At 36.3% G+C, this 18,239-nt stretch overlaps 2 protein-coding genes across 3 annotated transcripts; both read left to right on the top strand.

The window, feature by feature from the left end:
- The first annotated feature begins 115 nt into the window (after nucleotides 1–115).
- On the top strand, nucleotides 116–7,756 carry LOC109211567 (bidirectional sugar transporter SWEET1-like). Of its 2 annotated transcripts, XM_019375112.1 has the most exons (6): nucleotides 4,547–4,676; nucleotides 4,782–4,818; nucleotides 4,947–5,042; nucleotides 5,198–5,477; nucleotides 7,074–7,193; nucleotides 7,306–7,756. In XM_019375112.1, exons 1-6 carry the CDS (start codon nucleotides 4,634–4,636, stop codon nucleotides 7,483–7,485), a joined length of 756 nt encoding a protein of 251 aa, XP_019230657.1. In that variant the 5' UTR covers nucleotides 4,547–4,633; the 3' UTR covers nucleotides 7,486–7,756. The 2 variants fall into 2 exon arrangements, with proteins under 2 accessions (XP_019230659.1, XP_019230657.1); XM_019375114.1 differs by lacking the exons at nucleotides 4,547–4,676; nucleotides 4,782–4,818 and adding an exon at nucleotides 116–291.
- Nucleotides 7,757–10,519: 2,763 nt separating this feature from the next.
- LOC109211566 (bidirectional sugar transporter SWEET1-like) lies at nucleotides 10,520–16,749 on the top strand. The gene is made up of 6 exons (XM_019375111.1): nucleotides 10,520–10,646; nucleotides 10,762–10,798; nucleotides 10,899–10,994; nucleotides 15,658–15,937; nucleotides 16,049–16,168; nucleotides 16,304–16,749. The coding sequence occupies exons 1-6, from the start codon at nucleotides 10,601–10,603 to the stop codon at nucleotides 16,523–16,525; spliced, it is 801 nt and encodes a 266-aa protein (XP_019230656.1). The 5' UTR covers nucleotides 10,520–10,600; the 3' UTR covers nucleotides 16,526–16,749.
- The last annotated feature ends 1,490 nt before the right edge of the window (nucleotides 16,750–18,239 follow it).

Genomic DNA, 18,239 nt, shown 5'->3' with positions numbered 1-18,239 from the left:
AGAGCTTAAAGATTATAGTTAGCGACCAAGTTGAGTTGTCGATTTTCTTCATGGGTTTAACCAAGTGGCACCAAGCTTGACCAGATTATGTTTTATGGAGCGTTTTGGACCAGGCACTATTGATATAACCCAGTCCATTCCTGTTGGATCTGTGATTAAAAATAATTATGCGGAGTTTTACAGTCATGAGAGGGTCCTCAGAAGCTGAAAATTTCGTCAAAAAGCCGAATCTTCTGAAGAAATATGGATGGGAGCATTCGGGGCAAAGCTCTCGTTGGCTAATAAATTATGGTACACTACTGTTTTCTCACTATCTTGTCTTCAGTTTTGCCCTCACTATCTTCTCATTGGATGTTCGTTACATGGATCAGACCTTCTTTGTCTGTTGTTCTTTCCCGTCTAAATTTTTAATATCAATTAAGTTTTATGAAATTCATTGTCATAGATCATAATCTTGTCAAATATTACAACTAGCTGATGCCGTTGCCCCTTAGTCCTTACTGTTCCAAGTTTTAACAGTCTATATGGTAAATATTATCATATTTGAAATATATTAAAAAAACTTAAAGGAATTAAAATGCAGTATTTAGACTGAGCAGAAAGGTCTTAATTTCGTATATCTTCTATACCATGCAACTCTCGACTTTAAATCATGCTAGTTAGAGAAAATACCAATTAATTCAGTTCCCTCAAATTCTCAATTCATCAATCCCTGAATTTTCATTCTTCCTTTAGCTCAAATACTTCTTGAACCAAGCAAAACTTGGTCAAACAGGACAACACAACACTTAAACTAACATTAACCAGACCTTACTCATGTTTATAGTATTTAAACTCTAAGTTAGTCATACCGGGAATATCCCCAGATAGGGCTTAGATGTTTATTCTTACAATTCTCAAAGATTTCATCATTAAAACCAAAATTCACCTCAACATTGTAGAAATCTTTAATATCCTTCTGCTTGTGCCCTCCACAATACTGAATTGCAGTACCTAGAGGGTGTTTGAAGCCTTAACCTTCATTTACCGCGTAGCAGTAGGGGGCTGCTCTAGTATTAAGTTTGCTAGTTCTTTTCTCAACCATGTTCGAAATACTATCTGAGACTTCGGGTGAGGCACAATAAAGTTGGGGCAACTAATGAGCAATCTACACAAGACATCTCTAAATAAGTAGTAACTTGCAATTCCTAAGAGCAGGTGTTAGTACCTGAATGTGACAACAAGGTACGATAAAGAAATCCTATGCACGGATGTCACTTGGTAACAAGTAGTCTTATCAACGTTAATTGACATCCTATGCAAGTACTTTGAGATTGCTTCATATTAATTACCTTTTTTCTTCTTTTTTCTTTTATTTATGTTGCTTCGGATATCTTTCAAGATCCTCTGTAATTTGAGTGAGTAGACTCTGATTGGTCTAGTGAGCTTGTACCGGGATTAATGTGCCAGTGTCTTTACAGATGACGTGTAACATGATTCAGCCCTTTTCTATATATGCTCTGTCTTAAAAGTTGATTTAAACAGGAAATCAAATGAAAATTGATAAATTTATTTAAATTCATGAAAGAATTGTGTTTAAAGATATCAAAAACTTAGAAACAAAAACAAATATTTAATACGAGATTAAAAAGTTAAGTTATTTGAACTTGTGCTGTTATGTGGATCCGAAAACCCAATTTGTTTAACGATGATTGGGAGACATCAGTGGCCATGGTGGAGGTGAACTTTTAACCTATATTCGTACGCCATGATAGAATTTATAACTCGCATTTGTCTTTTCAAGAAGCACTAATGCTTTTGAAAAGATTAGAGTATTTGATTAAAGATGATTTGCTTGTAGTCCTGGAGAAGATTAATCACTTTGTATTTCTTCTACTTTCCTCATCTTTTTTTCTTTGTTCCCTCCTTATTGTGATCCAATCCTAATGGTGCCAGCAACTTAGTTCATCTTATTCATTCGTTTCATTCACCTTCACTTGCCCGTTTGTTCTTATTCGAACTAATTAGAGATTGCAACATTTTTCCTCCTGGAAATATTCCTGAATCAAATTACAAGTAGTCCTAATATAACTTTTTTCTCCTTCCACAAAGGTACTCTAGGCCCTACAAATTCATTAAACATTAAACCAAAAAGAAAGGACTGCACGTAAAAGAGAGGATAGTGGTGCATGGAAAACAGAGTGGAATCTTTTTCTTTTTTTTTTTTACTGAAGAAAACAAAAATTATTGGTAATATTTAATACAATTTCCATTAGTGGGTATCTTTTTGTTCTTAGAATATCTTAATGCGGATGCTTTTGGTCTTTATGACGAAGTTCTATTAGAACAGTTTTCAGTACTTCTGATTTTGCTCCACTTTAAGCGGAAGATAAGGTTGAGTGAAATAAATATCAACCACCAATAAATCTCCTTTCTTTATTTCTTATATGCTCTCTGAATCCAGAGATGTTGAAGAAGCAAAAGAGAGGTGAGGCTTTGAGCGTTTAATTAAAGGTGAATCTCTTTTTCCCCCTAAATAGAAAATTTTAGTGATTATACATTTATAGTTAAAGGATGAAAGCAAGATTCCCACTCATGTGCAAATGAGAACCTTATTTTATCAATCTCATGGCATACGAGAACCTTCTATAATGAAAATACCCATATCTGGAAAAGTAGTTTTCTTTTTTGAAAAATAGTTATAAGATGACTAAAGTTATTTATCTCATTGTTTTATGGATTTTTTCCTTCAAGATACACTATCTATGAACTTGTAGAAAAATGACTGTTTCTGCTATATGATAAATACCTAGATGATTATTATTGTACCGGTCCACCTAGTCTCACCCTCTTCAACTTTACTATCCATGGCCAACGAAATTCAACATTAATTTGAGAAAACCTTGGGTGGATGAGCCCCTATTAAAGCAAACTCTTCTGTTCTTCTTCCTCTTGGCTTGGGTTTCACCCAAAGTTGCTTTGACGTATTGGGCTCCCGATGACTTGTAAATTTAACATAAGAATAAAACAACAACAATATACCCAGTATTATCCCACGCCGTGGGGTCTGGGGAGGGTATTGTGTACGCAGACCTTACCCCTACCTTGTGAGGATAGAGAGGCTGTTTCTAATAGACCCTTGGCTTAGGAAAGTATAAGCACCACATTAATGAAAATATAGACAAGAAGGGACAGTACCAAAAAGCCATATAAAAGTAGAATAAAAACAACAAGATAGTAAGGTGATCACCAATGAAAGAAAACGACAGATAGTCATAAAAACCTACTACCAACAGAAAGCGAGACTGCATGCCAATACTACTGTTATGAACACTCTAGACTACCTACTCTACTACCCTAATCCTCGACCTCCATACCTTCTTATCCAGGGTCATGTCCTCGGTCAGCTGAAGCTGCGCCATGTCTTGCCTAATCACCTCTCCCGACCTCTTCTTTGGCCTACCTCTACCTCTCTGTAGGCCCTCCAATGTCAACCTCTCACACCTCCTCACCGGGGCGTCTGTGCTCCTCCTCCTCACATGACGAAACCACCTAAGCCGTGCTTCCCGCATCTTGTCCTCAATAGAGGCCACACCCACCTTGTCGCGAATAACCTCTTTTCTGATCCTATCTAACATAAGACTCAAGTAATTATAACTTGAGTTCATACTGAATTAACATTATGGTTGAAAGAAGTGATTGAAAACTTCTACAGGTGAGTGTTTTTACAGATTTTAAAGTCAAATTGGATTTGACACAAGACTTTAGCATCGCAGATTGTGAATCCTATCATATTATTACTAGTTCAAAATTTATTAGTTTCATGGGTTGTTAACCCCTTAGCTGTATATTGTATTAGAGTCATTAAAGAGTCAATCGAGTTGATCAGATTGGAGTTTGATTGAGCAAATAGTATAACATAATGTGAGTGGTAACTTAACACATAACTAGCTTGGCATTTTTCTACATTGAATTAAACATAAGCTTGTGATAATTAGATTTGAGAACTTCAATAATATATGTGTTTATGAGCTTAATTGCCATATTTTTTACAAAGCATGCATTCTTGAGATAAAATGACAAGATTTTTGGTAAAGGTCAACCATATTTGAGTACATGAAATGATAATTGCGCATGAAAGCTGTACTAGTACTTTGTACTGTTCCAAACTAAATGGAAATAGCAATTCACAAAGTGCTGCTTGAACTTGGACTATTCCTTTTTTTTTTTTTTTGTCAAATCCTTTTATTTCTTCCATAATATAAGTATAGAAAATTAATGCTGAAGGAAAAAGTAAAAATATATTACAGCAACGGAAAAGCTAAAGTTCAAAATATGTTTTCAAGTCCAAACATTTAGATCACATATATGATTGAAAGAGATAGTGGGAAAATATTATGTGAAAAAATCCTGATAAGGAGCGTTTACCCTTTAATGGAACAATGGACGCGTATGTATTCGTCAGACCAGTGAATTCCGAACATCAAATGGTTATTTAAAAAGGACCAAATCTCCCATACTATTGCTACTGCAAATCATGCAAGTAAAAGACAAATTAGCCCCTTTTGGGTCTACATTAGACATATATAAACCCAGAAACCACTTGCTAGCCCTGCATCATATGCTCATTTCCAGTTTTGTAGCTTGAAGAGAGATGAGAGACATCAAAATTCTCCACACTACTTTCGGAATTTTAGGTGGGATTGTTCATTGTCCATGCATCTTCTTGTGCTTAGTCCTACATTTTTCTGGATATTGATTATTATACTCTTTTCCTTCTTTTACTTTTTTCCCTGGAATAGGAGATGTTTTTGGTTTATTACTCTTCATGGCGCCCATGTAAGAATTCTTCAAAATTTTCTTTCTTTTTCTTACGTGTGTGCGTGCTATTTTTGTCTTCCTTTTTGGTTTTTTTCCTCATCAAAGCTAAAAGTGACTAAATGATCAAATTTTGACACTACATACAGGATTACATTCAAAAGGATTATTAGGAAGAAATCAACAGAACAATTCTCTTGTATGCCTTATCTAATAAGTCTGCTCCAATGCTTGCTCTCAGCCTGGTAAGTTTCTTTAAGTAGCTCCACTGTAACTTGAAAACCATTAATGTTTCTCCTATTAATACTCTGTGTAAAATAAGTTTAGCATTGTTTTTCCTTTTTTCTTTGAGAAGTTATAGAGTTTAATTTAGGAATCTGACTTTTGGTGATTCAAACAGGTACAGTTTACCTTTTGTGTCACCAAACAACCTGCTGGTAACTGTCATCAGTGCCATAGGCATTGGCCTGGAGGCAACCTACGTGCTTATTTTCCTCATATTTACCCCCAAGAAAGGGAAGGCCAAGATCTGCGGATACCTCTTTGTGGTCCTTTCTATCTTCTCAAGTCTGGCCTTGGTTTCCATGTTGGCATTTCATGGCAATAAAAGGAAGCTCTTTTGTGGCTTTGCTTTTGCAGCTGCTTGTATTATGATGTATGGTTCTCCTCTCTCAGTAATGGTAAGTATTCTTTCTCTTACACATGCATGTTATGTCCTCCGTCCCATTTGATGTGAAGGTGTTTGACTAGGTATGAAATCTAACGAATTAAAGAACACTTTTGATATGTTAGCCAAATATATGTGAAGTACCAAACATATCCTTTTAAATGAATAATGGTGAGAGTTTCATATCTCTTCATTTTCTCTACCCTTAAACAATGAACTTTTATATCAAGTAGGTCACGACAAGTCATGTTATTAAGGGTAAAACAAAGATACTTAGTAAGCTAGCATTTGGACATAGATTTGGTTGAAACTTGAAAAATTGTTGAAGTTTTGTGAGTGGAAGAAATAGTTTTGCCCCAAAACTGGCCCAAACCAGTTTGTGGAACTTGATCAATTTTTTTTTTTTAAACCTATCAAATTCCATGAACAGACAATATTTTCAAACTTTTTTTTGAAAAAAAGTAGTCAAAATCTATGTCCAAACGGGAGGTAAATAGTTCCAAAAAAAAGTTGTCATAAACTAAAAATAAAAGTGTATTCCATAAAACTAAGTAATTATCCTCAATAGGGTACTAAAAACTATGTTACGCGGACTCTCCAAAATACTGGCGCCACCGTATCGGATACTCCAAAAACACACCACTTTCGGAGGATCCGATGCACACCCCGATGATATTTTCGGAGAGTTCGAGCAACATAGTAGTTGGCTAATTTATTATGTCAGTCTGTTTGTTATTCTCTGGTAACTATATCACTGATTTTATTTACATGTTTTTACTGTGGACTTAGGCCTGTTTATTTAAGATTACAATATTTGAATTTGAAAACATATTTAATTATTACTATAAAATAATTTCTTCTAAAATTGAGCATGGAATATTTAAGGATGCCTTTTATCTCAGCACTTGAATGTGTTTAATTTAAACTCACTTTAAGATTAATAAATATTAAATTCAAATAGAATACCAAGTAATAATTAATAAAATATTGAAGAAAATCTTAATTTACTTGGTGTTGTAAAAATTGTTTGATTAAGCACGCTCTAAGAGCTAGCGGTAGTGGGAATTGACGGTAATGCCGGTCGATCGTGATGGTTGAGAGGTGGTGCCTAACATCTATTGTATTTGATAGCGGTGGCTGGCTGGTGGAGGTTGTGCAGTGGTAATTGACGGACGTGGTTGTATCGGTGGTGGCCATAAGTGAAAGCTAGCTTTGCAGTGATGGTTGGCTGTGGAGGTGGTTGTGTGATGGAAATTGGCAGTGGTTAGGGGTGGTACCTGTGTGATGAAGGTGTGTTTGTAGTGGTGATGGTTGTATGTTGGAGGTTCGGGGTGGAGGTGGTTATTGGTGGAAATGACTGGCAGTGATAGTTATGCATGGTCGCTGATAGTGGAGCTGGTTGGCGGTGATGATGGTGGTAGTGTAATGGTAGTGGTAAAGAGTCACCTTCATAATTCATTAAGTACACGCGTTAATGATTTACAATTATGTACATGATCTGAATGAATTAGACAAATTTAGATAAAATAAGTGGCTTGAAAAAAAGAAAGAAACAAATAAGATACTCTTTTATGTTATTTTCTTTCATTCCTTCTCTTTCCCTTGGCAGAGGCTGGTGATCAAATCTAAAAGCGTGGAGTACATGCCGTTCTTCTTGTCTCTATCTGTTTTCATCAACAGTACTTCATGGTTAATCTTCGCCCTGCTTGGAAAGGACCCTTTCATTTTTGTAAGTAGCTTTTATTTTATTCAGTAACTTATACTTGGGTCATTTCATGACGAGAAAGTTAATAACATTGACAAATCTTAAGGTTAAATCTCACAAAACTGTTGTTTTATAGGTTCCAAATGCTGCCGGAACTATATTAGGAGCAGTACAGTTGATTTTATATGCAGTTTATCATGATAAAAAAGGAGAAGTCAAGAAAGACGAAATTAATGAATCAGTAGATCAGATGAGTACTGGGAAACTCCAAGACGAGAAGATAGTTGACATCCAAAATGAGAATGCAAATCCATAACATTCATATGTACACAAAGTTTCTGAACTTTTGTACCCATGTACTTGAAAAGTATTATCCTGTCTTAACTCTATTTGGAGCAAAAGTTATAGTCACTTGTCTAATGTCAAAATGAAAAAGGAGTTAGGTTCAAAAGTATAGAGAAAGTTCAATCCCTGTGTAATCTTTTCTTTTTAACTTTTTAGCAGCTTTTAGTTTTTCTGTTTTTATCTAATTTTCTTGTCAAGCTTTGCATATGTATATTTGAAGCAGTGCTTCGACTTTGAGTCTTCCTTTAAATAGTTAGAGAAGAGTTCTTACCAGGGGTGGGCCTACCGGAATTCAAACCGAAATCCGAATTTTTTGGAGTTTTAGTTTGGATTTTCGGATTACGGATTGGATTTTGGATTTCGGATTGGATAGTGGCTTTGGTACTTCGAATTTTTGGATATCCGAAAATCTGAAATTTTTATACTTTATATTTAGTCTATTATCCATATGCCAGTAGAAAATAAGTTTGATACCCTACCCATTAGAAATTATCTCATATATTCACTATTAATTACTAAGTTATTGTCAGAATAATTTTTATTTTGAATATGGTTTTACTATTGCTACTTCTTATCAGGCGTATTAATGTCTTTGTTGCATTTTCTTGATAATAATTTCATTACTTGAATATTTTATTTGGATGATTGCGGTGAGAATGAGTAACTTTTCAGGTAATTTAACATGAGTACTTCATTTGGATATTCATTTTTGTAAAAAGAAGAAACATCTCAACTTGTAAGTTCAAAACCGAAAATCCAAAATATCCAAACCGATTAATCCGAAACCAAATTTAAAAAATTCGATCCAATCCGAACTTATTTGGATTGTCATTTCTTCAATCCGAAAATCAAAAATACAAACTGAAAATTTAAATTCAATTCGAACTGTCCGAACGCCCGCCCCTAGTTCTTACATACTGTATCAAGCCTAGAGGGAATCGTTGGATTAGGAACAAGGAACGAGACCATACAAAAACCATCTCAAATTTCGATCTATGGATATTGTAATTAGAGATTGAACTTGGGATGAAAAGAAAAGCAAATCTGAAGTCTAAACAAATGGCAGCTTATTGTTTCATTGGATCTTGTAGGAAAGGATTTAGACAATATAATATTGTGGATGACAATGCAGGTTGGTTTTATGCTTTCTTGGTCAGTTTTCCATATTAATTTTTTTGGCATATTCTCTTCTCCTGAATGTGCTTTTGATTTTGGCTAAGCTTTTGGTCACTGGCCGACTTAACTTTAGTGATGAAAACATATGTAGTGCTTGAATTAGCTTTTGGCTGGTTGGTGAGTTATTCATCTGACCAATTGAATTACAAACTTTATGGTTCTTGATTCTATGGCGGAGCCAGGATTTTCATTAAGGGGGGTCAAAATATAAAGAAATAAACTCATCAAGAAATCAAGGCGTGTCATTATAAAGTATATATACATATTTTTTTTAAAATTACTGAGCTAAACAGTGTAATTTTCTGGCGAATGGGTGTCGGTTGACACCTCTTGGGTGCATGTGGCTCCGCCACTGCTTACACCAAACTAAACAATTTAGCTTTAACAATCATAAAAAAATAAATGTAAAATTACGTATTACCTCGTAATAGTTAAATGTATCAGTTTATATAAAAGATATATGTCTTGCATTCATTTATTTGTTGCAAATATTAGTTCAGTTCTTTTGATTTGTTTAAAAATATTTCTAGACGTATAGCCTTTTAACTTAATTAGATTTTGTATAACACTCCTTAAACCCATTCATCTAATCATTTCTTGTTCTTGTTGAATGATTTTATTAATGAATGAAATATTGTTTTTGTGCTTTGATTTTACACATAATTTGCCATGAGCAAAGAAACTTTTTTCTTTTAGAGGAAGTGTTGGATAACGATAGATGCTTTCATTGTCATGTGGTTTAGAGACACTAAACATCGCAAGCACAAAAAATAAAAATAAAAAAGAATCGCAAGCACAATAACAAAACAAAGTACCCATCAGGTGATGCAGTGTCAAATTATCAAATCCTGAAGATTGAGTAAATTTTCTCTTTTTCACTAAAATAATTAAATACATTTACTCGGCAGCTGAGTTGTTCCGACTCAATAAATGTAACGAAAAACCAAAAAATTATGCGGAAATATATGGATCAGGCTTTAGCTATAAAAGCTTTTATTGGTGGAAAATATACCTTTAATAGAATATTCTTCACTCACTATATTGTCATTGTTTCCGACAAGGATAGCACTTCCGTTTTGTTCCATTTTTCCGTTTAAAGTTATATAAGTAAATGTCATGGTGGGATTCAGTGTCATAAAATGAAAATCATAATATTGTCAAAAATACCAATTATCTTACGTTATTGCGTATCAAGTATGCTCCAGTTTGTTTCCTTGGATGTTAATCTAGTCAATTTACGCTATAATCTAGTCAATCCTGCCACGAATTTACTGAGACCTGTATGTCAGTAGAGGATTAAATATTTGACTTTTAGAACCTCTATGTACAAACAATGACGAGCCAAGAATTTCAGTTGACAATATAAAGAAGGAAATAAACAAAAAAAAGTTAAGGAAATTTAACATCTACTATATTTACATAAAAAAATAATAAATTTGACCTAGTATATATAGTATAATTTCTCGGCGAGTAGGCTACGGCTGAACCCCTTCCGCACCCTGGCTCCACCCATGATTACTGAGAAGACAATTTAAATAGTATTGGAACGAAATGAGTACTTAAACATTACATTATCCATACTAATCGGCTTTAAGTATGGATAATGTAATGTTTAAGTAAGAAATTCGCGGCTTCAAATTATAGCTTATATTATTTTCCCTGTTTTACCCTAATTCATCAAAACAACCAAATGATTGAAAGCAATTAAGTGGAGTATGTAGGGCCTGGATCACACTGAATATTCTAGTGCAGAACAAAAAGTAGTGGATAATTCCTCAGCAAATCACCAAATTATGGCTCTATGTATGTATACCCAAGAAACTCAAGCTTAATTGCCTGTACCATTTTATATATACGTACTGGGATAAACTAATTCTCATCATTCTTTGAGAATCGAATTCTCTGCCAATATGAGTCATGTTATCAAAATTCTCCATACGACCTTCGGACTTTTTGGTGGGATTTTAATTTCATTGTCCTATTAATATTTTGTTTCCTGTGTTTATTCTTAGTTGAATTCCTTTGAGTTGTTTGTGATATGTTTTTTCTTCATCTGCTTTTCTTTGAATAGGAAATGTTTTTGGCATATTACTCTTCTTGGCACCCTTGTAAGTCTTTTTCAAGTCTAACTTTCTTTCTTTCTGTATGCATGTGTGTGTTTTTTCTCAATACGACTAATAAAAGAATTGTCATATTTTGACACTACAGAATTACATTCAAAAGGATTATCATGAAGAGATCAACAGAGAAATTTTCGGGCGTGCCATATTTAATGAGTCTCTTCAACTGCTTGTTCTCAGCTTGGTAAGCCAGCTGTTCTTTCCAACTTTTTTTAAGTGCTTAAACTCTTGATCACTATAGTTTTAGTTTGAACTCTAATCTACTTTAGCGTCTGAGCCATGACCCGGACGGGGGGGGCGGTAACCAAATTAGTATTTATAAAATAAAAAGAAAGAAATTATTAGTTGTCAATTAATCTTAATAGATGACAAATTTTCACAAACCCAAGCCGTAATAGAAAACAGTCTGCCACACAACATTAGTGCAACTCCTATTGTCTCCTTCTTTCCACTTCGCTTCCTTGATTTCTAAACAGTAACTTAAAAAAAGGCAAGCTTTTATTTTAGCATGTGATTTATAAAACAAGATATCGAGAGGTAAGGTGGAACAAGATATAGTGTTGAAATATGCTACCAACTCATGTAAAAGTTTAATTTGTGTTTGTGAGAGTGGAAACACATTTATTTATAATGGTATGCTATCACGATACTTGAACCACATTTCTTGTCTAAGAATAAGAGTCAAGTCTACACGAGTGTGTTAGAGCAGGCATATATATATAAAAAACAAACAACAACGTCCCAGTAAGATCCCACAAGTGGGGTCTGGGGAGGGTAGTGTGTACGCAGACCTTATAACCTCTACTCCGAGGGAATAGAGAGGTTGTTTCTGATAGACCTCGGCTCAAGAAGTCGAAAAGAGACAATATATCAGTAACATCAACAGAAACCCCATAAAAATAGTAACAGCATCATAAGAACCAGAAAATAGATGAAAAGCAAAAACAATAACCACTAATAAGGCCCAACACTACGAAAAACGGAAGAATAGTGTGAACACAACATCAACCACTAGCAATCTAAGACAAAATCCTATCAGACTAGCCTCACACTGGTACGAAGTAGAAATATGCTCAACTACCTCCTAATCTACAACCCTAATGTTCGACCTTCACAGCTTCCTATCAAGGGCCATGTCCTCGAAAATCTGAAGCCACGCCATGTCCTGCCTGATCATCTCTCCCCAATACTTCTTAGGCCGCCCTCTACCTTTTCTTGTACCCACCAAAGCCAACCGCTCACACTTTTTTACCGGCACATCGGGGCTTCTCCTCTGTACGTGCCGGAACCATTTGAGCCTTGCTTCCCGCATCTTGTCATCCATAGGAGCCACGCCCATCTTCTCCCGAATATCTTCATTCCTAATCTTATCCATCTTAGTGTGCCCATACATCCACCCCAACATTCTCATTTTTGCTACTTTCATCTTCTGGATATGTGAGTTCTTAACTGGCCAACACTCAGTCCCACACAATATGGTCGGTCTAACCACTGTTCTATAATACTTACCTTTGAGTATGGGTGGCATTTTCTTGTCACACAGAACTCTAGATGCTAACTTCCATTTCATCCATCCCACCCCTATACGGTGTGTGACACCCTCGTTGATCTCCCCATCCCCCTAGATAACCGACCCAAGGAATTTAAAACTGCCTCTTGGGGATGACCTATGATCATAGCCTCATGTCCATGCCCGCTTCCCCCCGCTCGGCGTTGAACTTGCACTCCAAGTATTTCATCTTAGTACTGCTCAACTTGAAACCCTTAGACTCAAGAGCCTGTCTTCAAACCTCCAGCCTCTCGTTAACGCCGCCTCGCGTTTCATCAATCAGAACTATGTTATCAGCGAATAACATACACCATGGAACCTCCCCTTGAATATGGTGGATCAGTGCGTCCATCACTAGGGAAAATAAGAACAGGCTGAGCGCAGATCCTTGGTGTAACCCCATAACAATCGGAAAATACTCTGAGTTGCCTCCCACTATCCTAATCCGAGTCTTAGCTCCATCATACATGTTCTTAATTGCCCTAATGTAAGCAACCGACACACTTTTTGCCTCCAGGCATCTCCAAAGAACCTCTCTAGGAACTTTATCATACGCTTTCTCCAGATTAATAAACACCATATGCAGATCCTTCTTCCTATCCCCGTACTATTCCACCAACCTCCTAATACGGTGGATAGCTTCCGTAGTAGAACGACCCGGCATGAAGCTGAACTAGTTGTTGGATGTAGACACCGTCCTCCTCACCCTCACTTTAACCACCCTCTCTCAAACTTTTATGGTATGACTTAGTAACTTGATACCCCTATAGTTGTTACAACTTTGGATATCACCTTTGTTTTTGTACAACGGAACCACTGTACTCCACCTCCACTCATATAGAATCCTCTTCGTCCTGAAAATAATATTAAACAGTCCGGTCAGCCACTCAAAAATTGCTCTACCCATACACCTCCAAAATTCTAGCAAAATTTCGTCCGGCTCGGTTGCTCTACCTACTCATCTTATGCATAGACCCCACGTCCTCCTCAACCTTAATGCGCCTACAATACCTAATGTCTCAGTGACTCTCAGAACGTCCCAATTCACCTAGCACAATATCCTGATCCCCTACTTCATTCAGAAGTTTATAAAAATAAGTGTGCCATCTCAGCCTAATCTGGGCCTCTCCCATCAATACTCTACCGTCCTTATTTTTGATGCACCTCACTTGGTCCAGATCCCGAGCCTTCCTCTTTCTCACCTTGGCCAGACAAAATAACTTCTTATCCCCGCATTTGTCCTCCAGTTCCTAGTACAGACAGCCAAAAGCCGATGTCTTAGCCTCCATGACCGCCAGCTTCGCCTCCTTCCTAGCTACATTATACCTCTCTCTGTTCGCTCTCCTCTCCTCCTCGCATATGCTCCCTACTAAATTCAGGTACGCCGCCTTTTTCGCTTTCACTTTACCTTAGACCACTTCATTCCACCACCAGTCGCCTTTGTGCTTGCCAGAGTAACCCGTCGAGACCCCTAACACCTCTTTCCCCGCCTCTCGCCGCCTTCCTTATACAATTCTTCGTTGTCAAACACATATCACTCGCGTCCCCACTACTCCTCCAACCTCCCACAGCCGATAAACTCCTCTTCAACTCCTGAGCTTTATCCTTAGTCAAGACTCCCTACCTGATCCTCGATCGTCCTCGTACAAACCTCTTCTTCCTCTTTATCTTGATACCGACGTCTATCACCTAGATCCTATGCTGCGTCGCGAGGGTCTCACTCGGAATAACCTTGCAATCCTTGCACATCCCTCTACGACACCTCCTGAGGAGGAGATAATCAATCTGAGTTTTTGCCACCGTACTTTGAAAAGTAACCAAATGCTCCTCCCTCTTCGGAAAACTAGAGTTTGCAATCAGTAGCTCAAATGCCTTAGAAAAATCCAACAGCGAAGTACCTCCTCCGTTCCTATTCAGAAAAATCGAAGCTGCCATGCACCTTGCCATAACCACCACCACCTGATCCAATGTGGCTATCGAAATCCCCTCCTATAAAGAACCTCTCAACAAGCGAAATATTATACACAATCTCATCTAACCCTTCCTAGAAATTCCTTTTAACCTCCTCATCCAACCCCGCTTGCGGCGCGTAAGCGCTAACGACATTTAGGGCGCATTCTCCAACCACCAACTTAATGGTCATTAGTCTATCATTCACCTGCCTAACTTCTACCACATACTCTCTAAGTTCCTTATCCACCAAAATACCCACTCCATTCTTACCCTTTAGGACTCCATAGTACCACAACTTATACCCATCTGCATCCCTCGCCTTCGATCCTACCCACCTTGTCTCCTGGACACAAGCTATATTGACCTTCCTCTTCTAAAGAATCTTTGCCAACTCTATAGACTTACTCGTCAATGTTCCTTGACCCAGTTCTTAACCTATAGGCTCCCTTGTTCCCCTTACCTCCCTTGCTTCTCGTCCCACCCCCTGTTCCCTGCCCCACCCCCTGTCCCCCTTCAAGACATGACCTTACTCTACCATCCCAGACCACAGCCACTATACCTACGACAGACTAAGGATATATATATATAACTCATCTAATTATGTTGAAATGCAGGTTTATCTCATCTAAAAGTTTAATCTGTTAGAAATGAGATACCTTTATTTATTTATGGGCAAGAATACCTAAAACCCCCCTAAACTTGGCATGTATTATTAGTTACAGCCTTAAATTATTCGTGGTCTTAATTATCTCCTTCAACTTGGCCTTTTGAGAGCCATTACCGCCTGGACGCTGATGTGGCAAAGATTGTGGGGGCACTCTCTTTCAAAAGCGTAGGAGTGAAGAAAAATTTAAAAATCAGCTTCCAAGTAGGTTAATTTTTAACTTTTAATTGTCATATAGTCATATATAATGATTTATTTTTTACAACTATGTATTTCTTCTTGCTTCATCTTAACATATAATGTGGACTTTACTCTAAAATTTATTATTTTAAATTTCTTCTAAGATAATGTCTATTTGTTTCAACTGCATATTTCTTTTTTGTTTTTGGCTGAATTTGTAAAACGTTTGGTAGGAACTCCATCATTTTAGCCAAATACATTTAGAAAAAATAATTGAGTACCAGTTGTGTATATTTCCTGTTTTTTTCTTTATATATAATGTCTACAAACTTCCTTTTGTTCTTTTGCCAATGAGACTTGACATGACCTTAGCACATGAGTACTTTAGAAGCTGAATAAAGTTCCAATTAGACATGTACGTCGATTTTTACCTTCTTCATTTTTCTTAAAACAAATATTGAGTTTAACTTAGGAATTCTGCTTCTTATGAACCAAAAACAGGTATGGTCTGCCTTTTGTGTCACGGAACAACACGTTGTTAACAGTACTGGCTTCTATTGGTGGTGGCTTGGAGGCAATCTATGTGTTAATTTTCATCATTTTTGCACCAAAGAGGGAGAAGCTTAAGATCTCTGGAATTCTGTTTGTGGTTCTTTCCATATTTTCAATCGTTGCTTTGGTCTCTGTGTTAACACTCCATGGCAATAAAAGAAAGCTCCTTTGTGGCTTAGCTTTTGCTATTACCTGTATTATGATGTTTGGTGCTCCTCTTACTGTTATGGTATGTCTTTTTATCTTACCTCATATACTACTAATAAGTAATTATAATTTTGTATGCAGAATATAATTAAGATATACATTTTGATGTTTTTGTTTCCTTTGTCTTTGGCAGAGGCAAGTGATCAAATCTAAAAGTGTGGAATACATGCCATTCCTCTTGTCACTATCTGTATTCAACTCTAGTACCTCATGGGCAATCTATGGCATACTCGGAAAGGATCCCTTCATTATTGTAAGTTGCTTTAATTAATTTGAAACATTCAGTGACTTTTTCTTTAATTTTAATTATTTTGTAGAAACTCATGATAATTACTTGGTTGATCTCCAAATTAATTATGTCGATAACTAAATCTTAATTTTTTTCTAGGTACCAAATGCAATTGGAACTTTATTAGGATCAGTGCAGTTGATTTTATATGCAATTTATCGCGATAACAAAGGTGAAGGTAAGAAAGACGACATGGACGCTTCAATCGAAACAGGGCTTGGAAAACCCCAAGAAAAGAAGCTAGATCGCATTCAAAATGAGATACAGAAAAATATACCTGAGAAAAATATGGAAGCAAGTAAGATGGATTATGAACTATAGCTGGAGGGAAGTACATTATTTGAGCAAGGTGTTTGGTTTATTTGCAATTAAGAACATTTTAGTGTTAGCTAGTTCGTGTTAGAATGAATCATTTGAGCCACCAATTATGTATAAATCATAATAGGAGTATCCCTTAATCAGACACAAATCATCAAATCAATTTGCAATTTCAGCTTACTATTGTTCCTTTTTCTCTTGGTTTCAACTATTTCAGATCTCTTGGATGTCTTCATTTTCTTTGAGTTGAGTCCAATATTTTTGACTTTAATTCTCTAGCTTCTAATAATTTTTGTATCTGAAGGAAAACGCGATAAATCTAAAAACATTAGATTACGCGTAAATTATAAACAGAGAACTTACTTGTTCTTCGTAATGAAAGCGAAAATGGATGAACCGCGGTTAAGCTTACTGGTCGGTGGTGGTTGTCACAGTGTGTTGGATCAATCCCCTAAGCCACAGTCTAAACCCAAAGTTGGATTGAGAGAGAGAGAGCGTTGAAAAGATACCGCGTATTCAATCTTTTAGAAGTACACCGTATGTACTGCGTGTTCTCTCTTTTAGAAGTACACCGTATGTGTACTTATATAGGGATAGCTAAGGTTACAGTAATTACTAAGATTATTGTGCTTTGCCCTAGTGGGCCCTAAGAGCACCCCTTATGGATGAACTCTATTTCCTACATCTCCCACTCATACATAATGGGAGTGCTCATCTTATCTGAGAAACATATTCTCATCTCATCTCCTCAATCATTCATACAGGGAAGTAGACCGTGCGACCAGCATACTCTGAGCTAAGTGTTATACATCTGTTAAGAGTATATAGCGTCTCGTCGAGTGCAAACCTGCAAGTAGATCATAAAGTATGCAGTACCCTAGATCAAATAAATCACATTTGACATAGTCTCAAAATCTCATATATCATTATTTCCTGTATTCACAATCATAACTCATAAGTTATAATTGGTGCACCAGTGAATACAAATAAATGAGATTCTATCAGTGATCTTCCTCTTCTCATGATTCCCTTAACATTAGTATGACTGCTTTTCTAGATATGCTCTGCTAGACCGAATCTGTGTTCATGATCATTTGGAAATACACTAAGATAGCTAACATCACACTAAGTCTCAATTATCTGATCGGAGTCTTTGAGGGTACAAAATCTAGAGCCATCATAAAAACTCCGGGTCTCACTCAACAATAAGTTGAGAATGGACTTATATTAACCCAATTGGTCGACATTAGCACATATGGTATGAGACATGTGCTACAACATTTTCTCTTTTTTCTCGTGCAGCGTATGTCTTTATCTCATAAAGAATGTTGTACAGATGATATTTAGACATCATAAGTATTTAAATTTGAGTTCTTTGATCTACAATATCATTTTAACTCATATCTGGCTCACAAAGTAGACTAGGTGAACATTTTTCACCCTAATGACATTATGTCATTGTTTAAGAGACATTCTAATTTTAAGCGAATAGCTCTCAAATTATCCTTATGATAATTTTACTTAAAATCATGTCTCATCTCCTCACATCACTAAGATAAGGAGGCGGTTTCCTGAGTGAGAAGGCCAACCTCTTGTCTACCCGATATACTTATAAAAAATAAATGAACAAAGAATGCACATAAAATTCAGTAATATAAATATGTATGTATGTAAATCAACTTTATTGATAACTAAAGAACATCAGTTTTGTGAACAT

Source organism: Nicotiana attenuata, unplaced genomic scaffold, assembly GCF_001879085.1.
Source record: "Nicotiana attenuata strain UT unplaced genomic scaffold, NIATTr2, whole genome shotgun sequence".
NCBI lineage: Eukaryota > Viridiplantae > Streptophyta > Magnoliopsida > Solanales > Solanaceae > Nicotiana > Nicotiana attenuata.
This window is presented reverse-complemented; position numbering and strand designations above follow the sequence as displayed.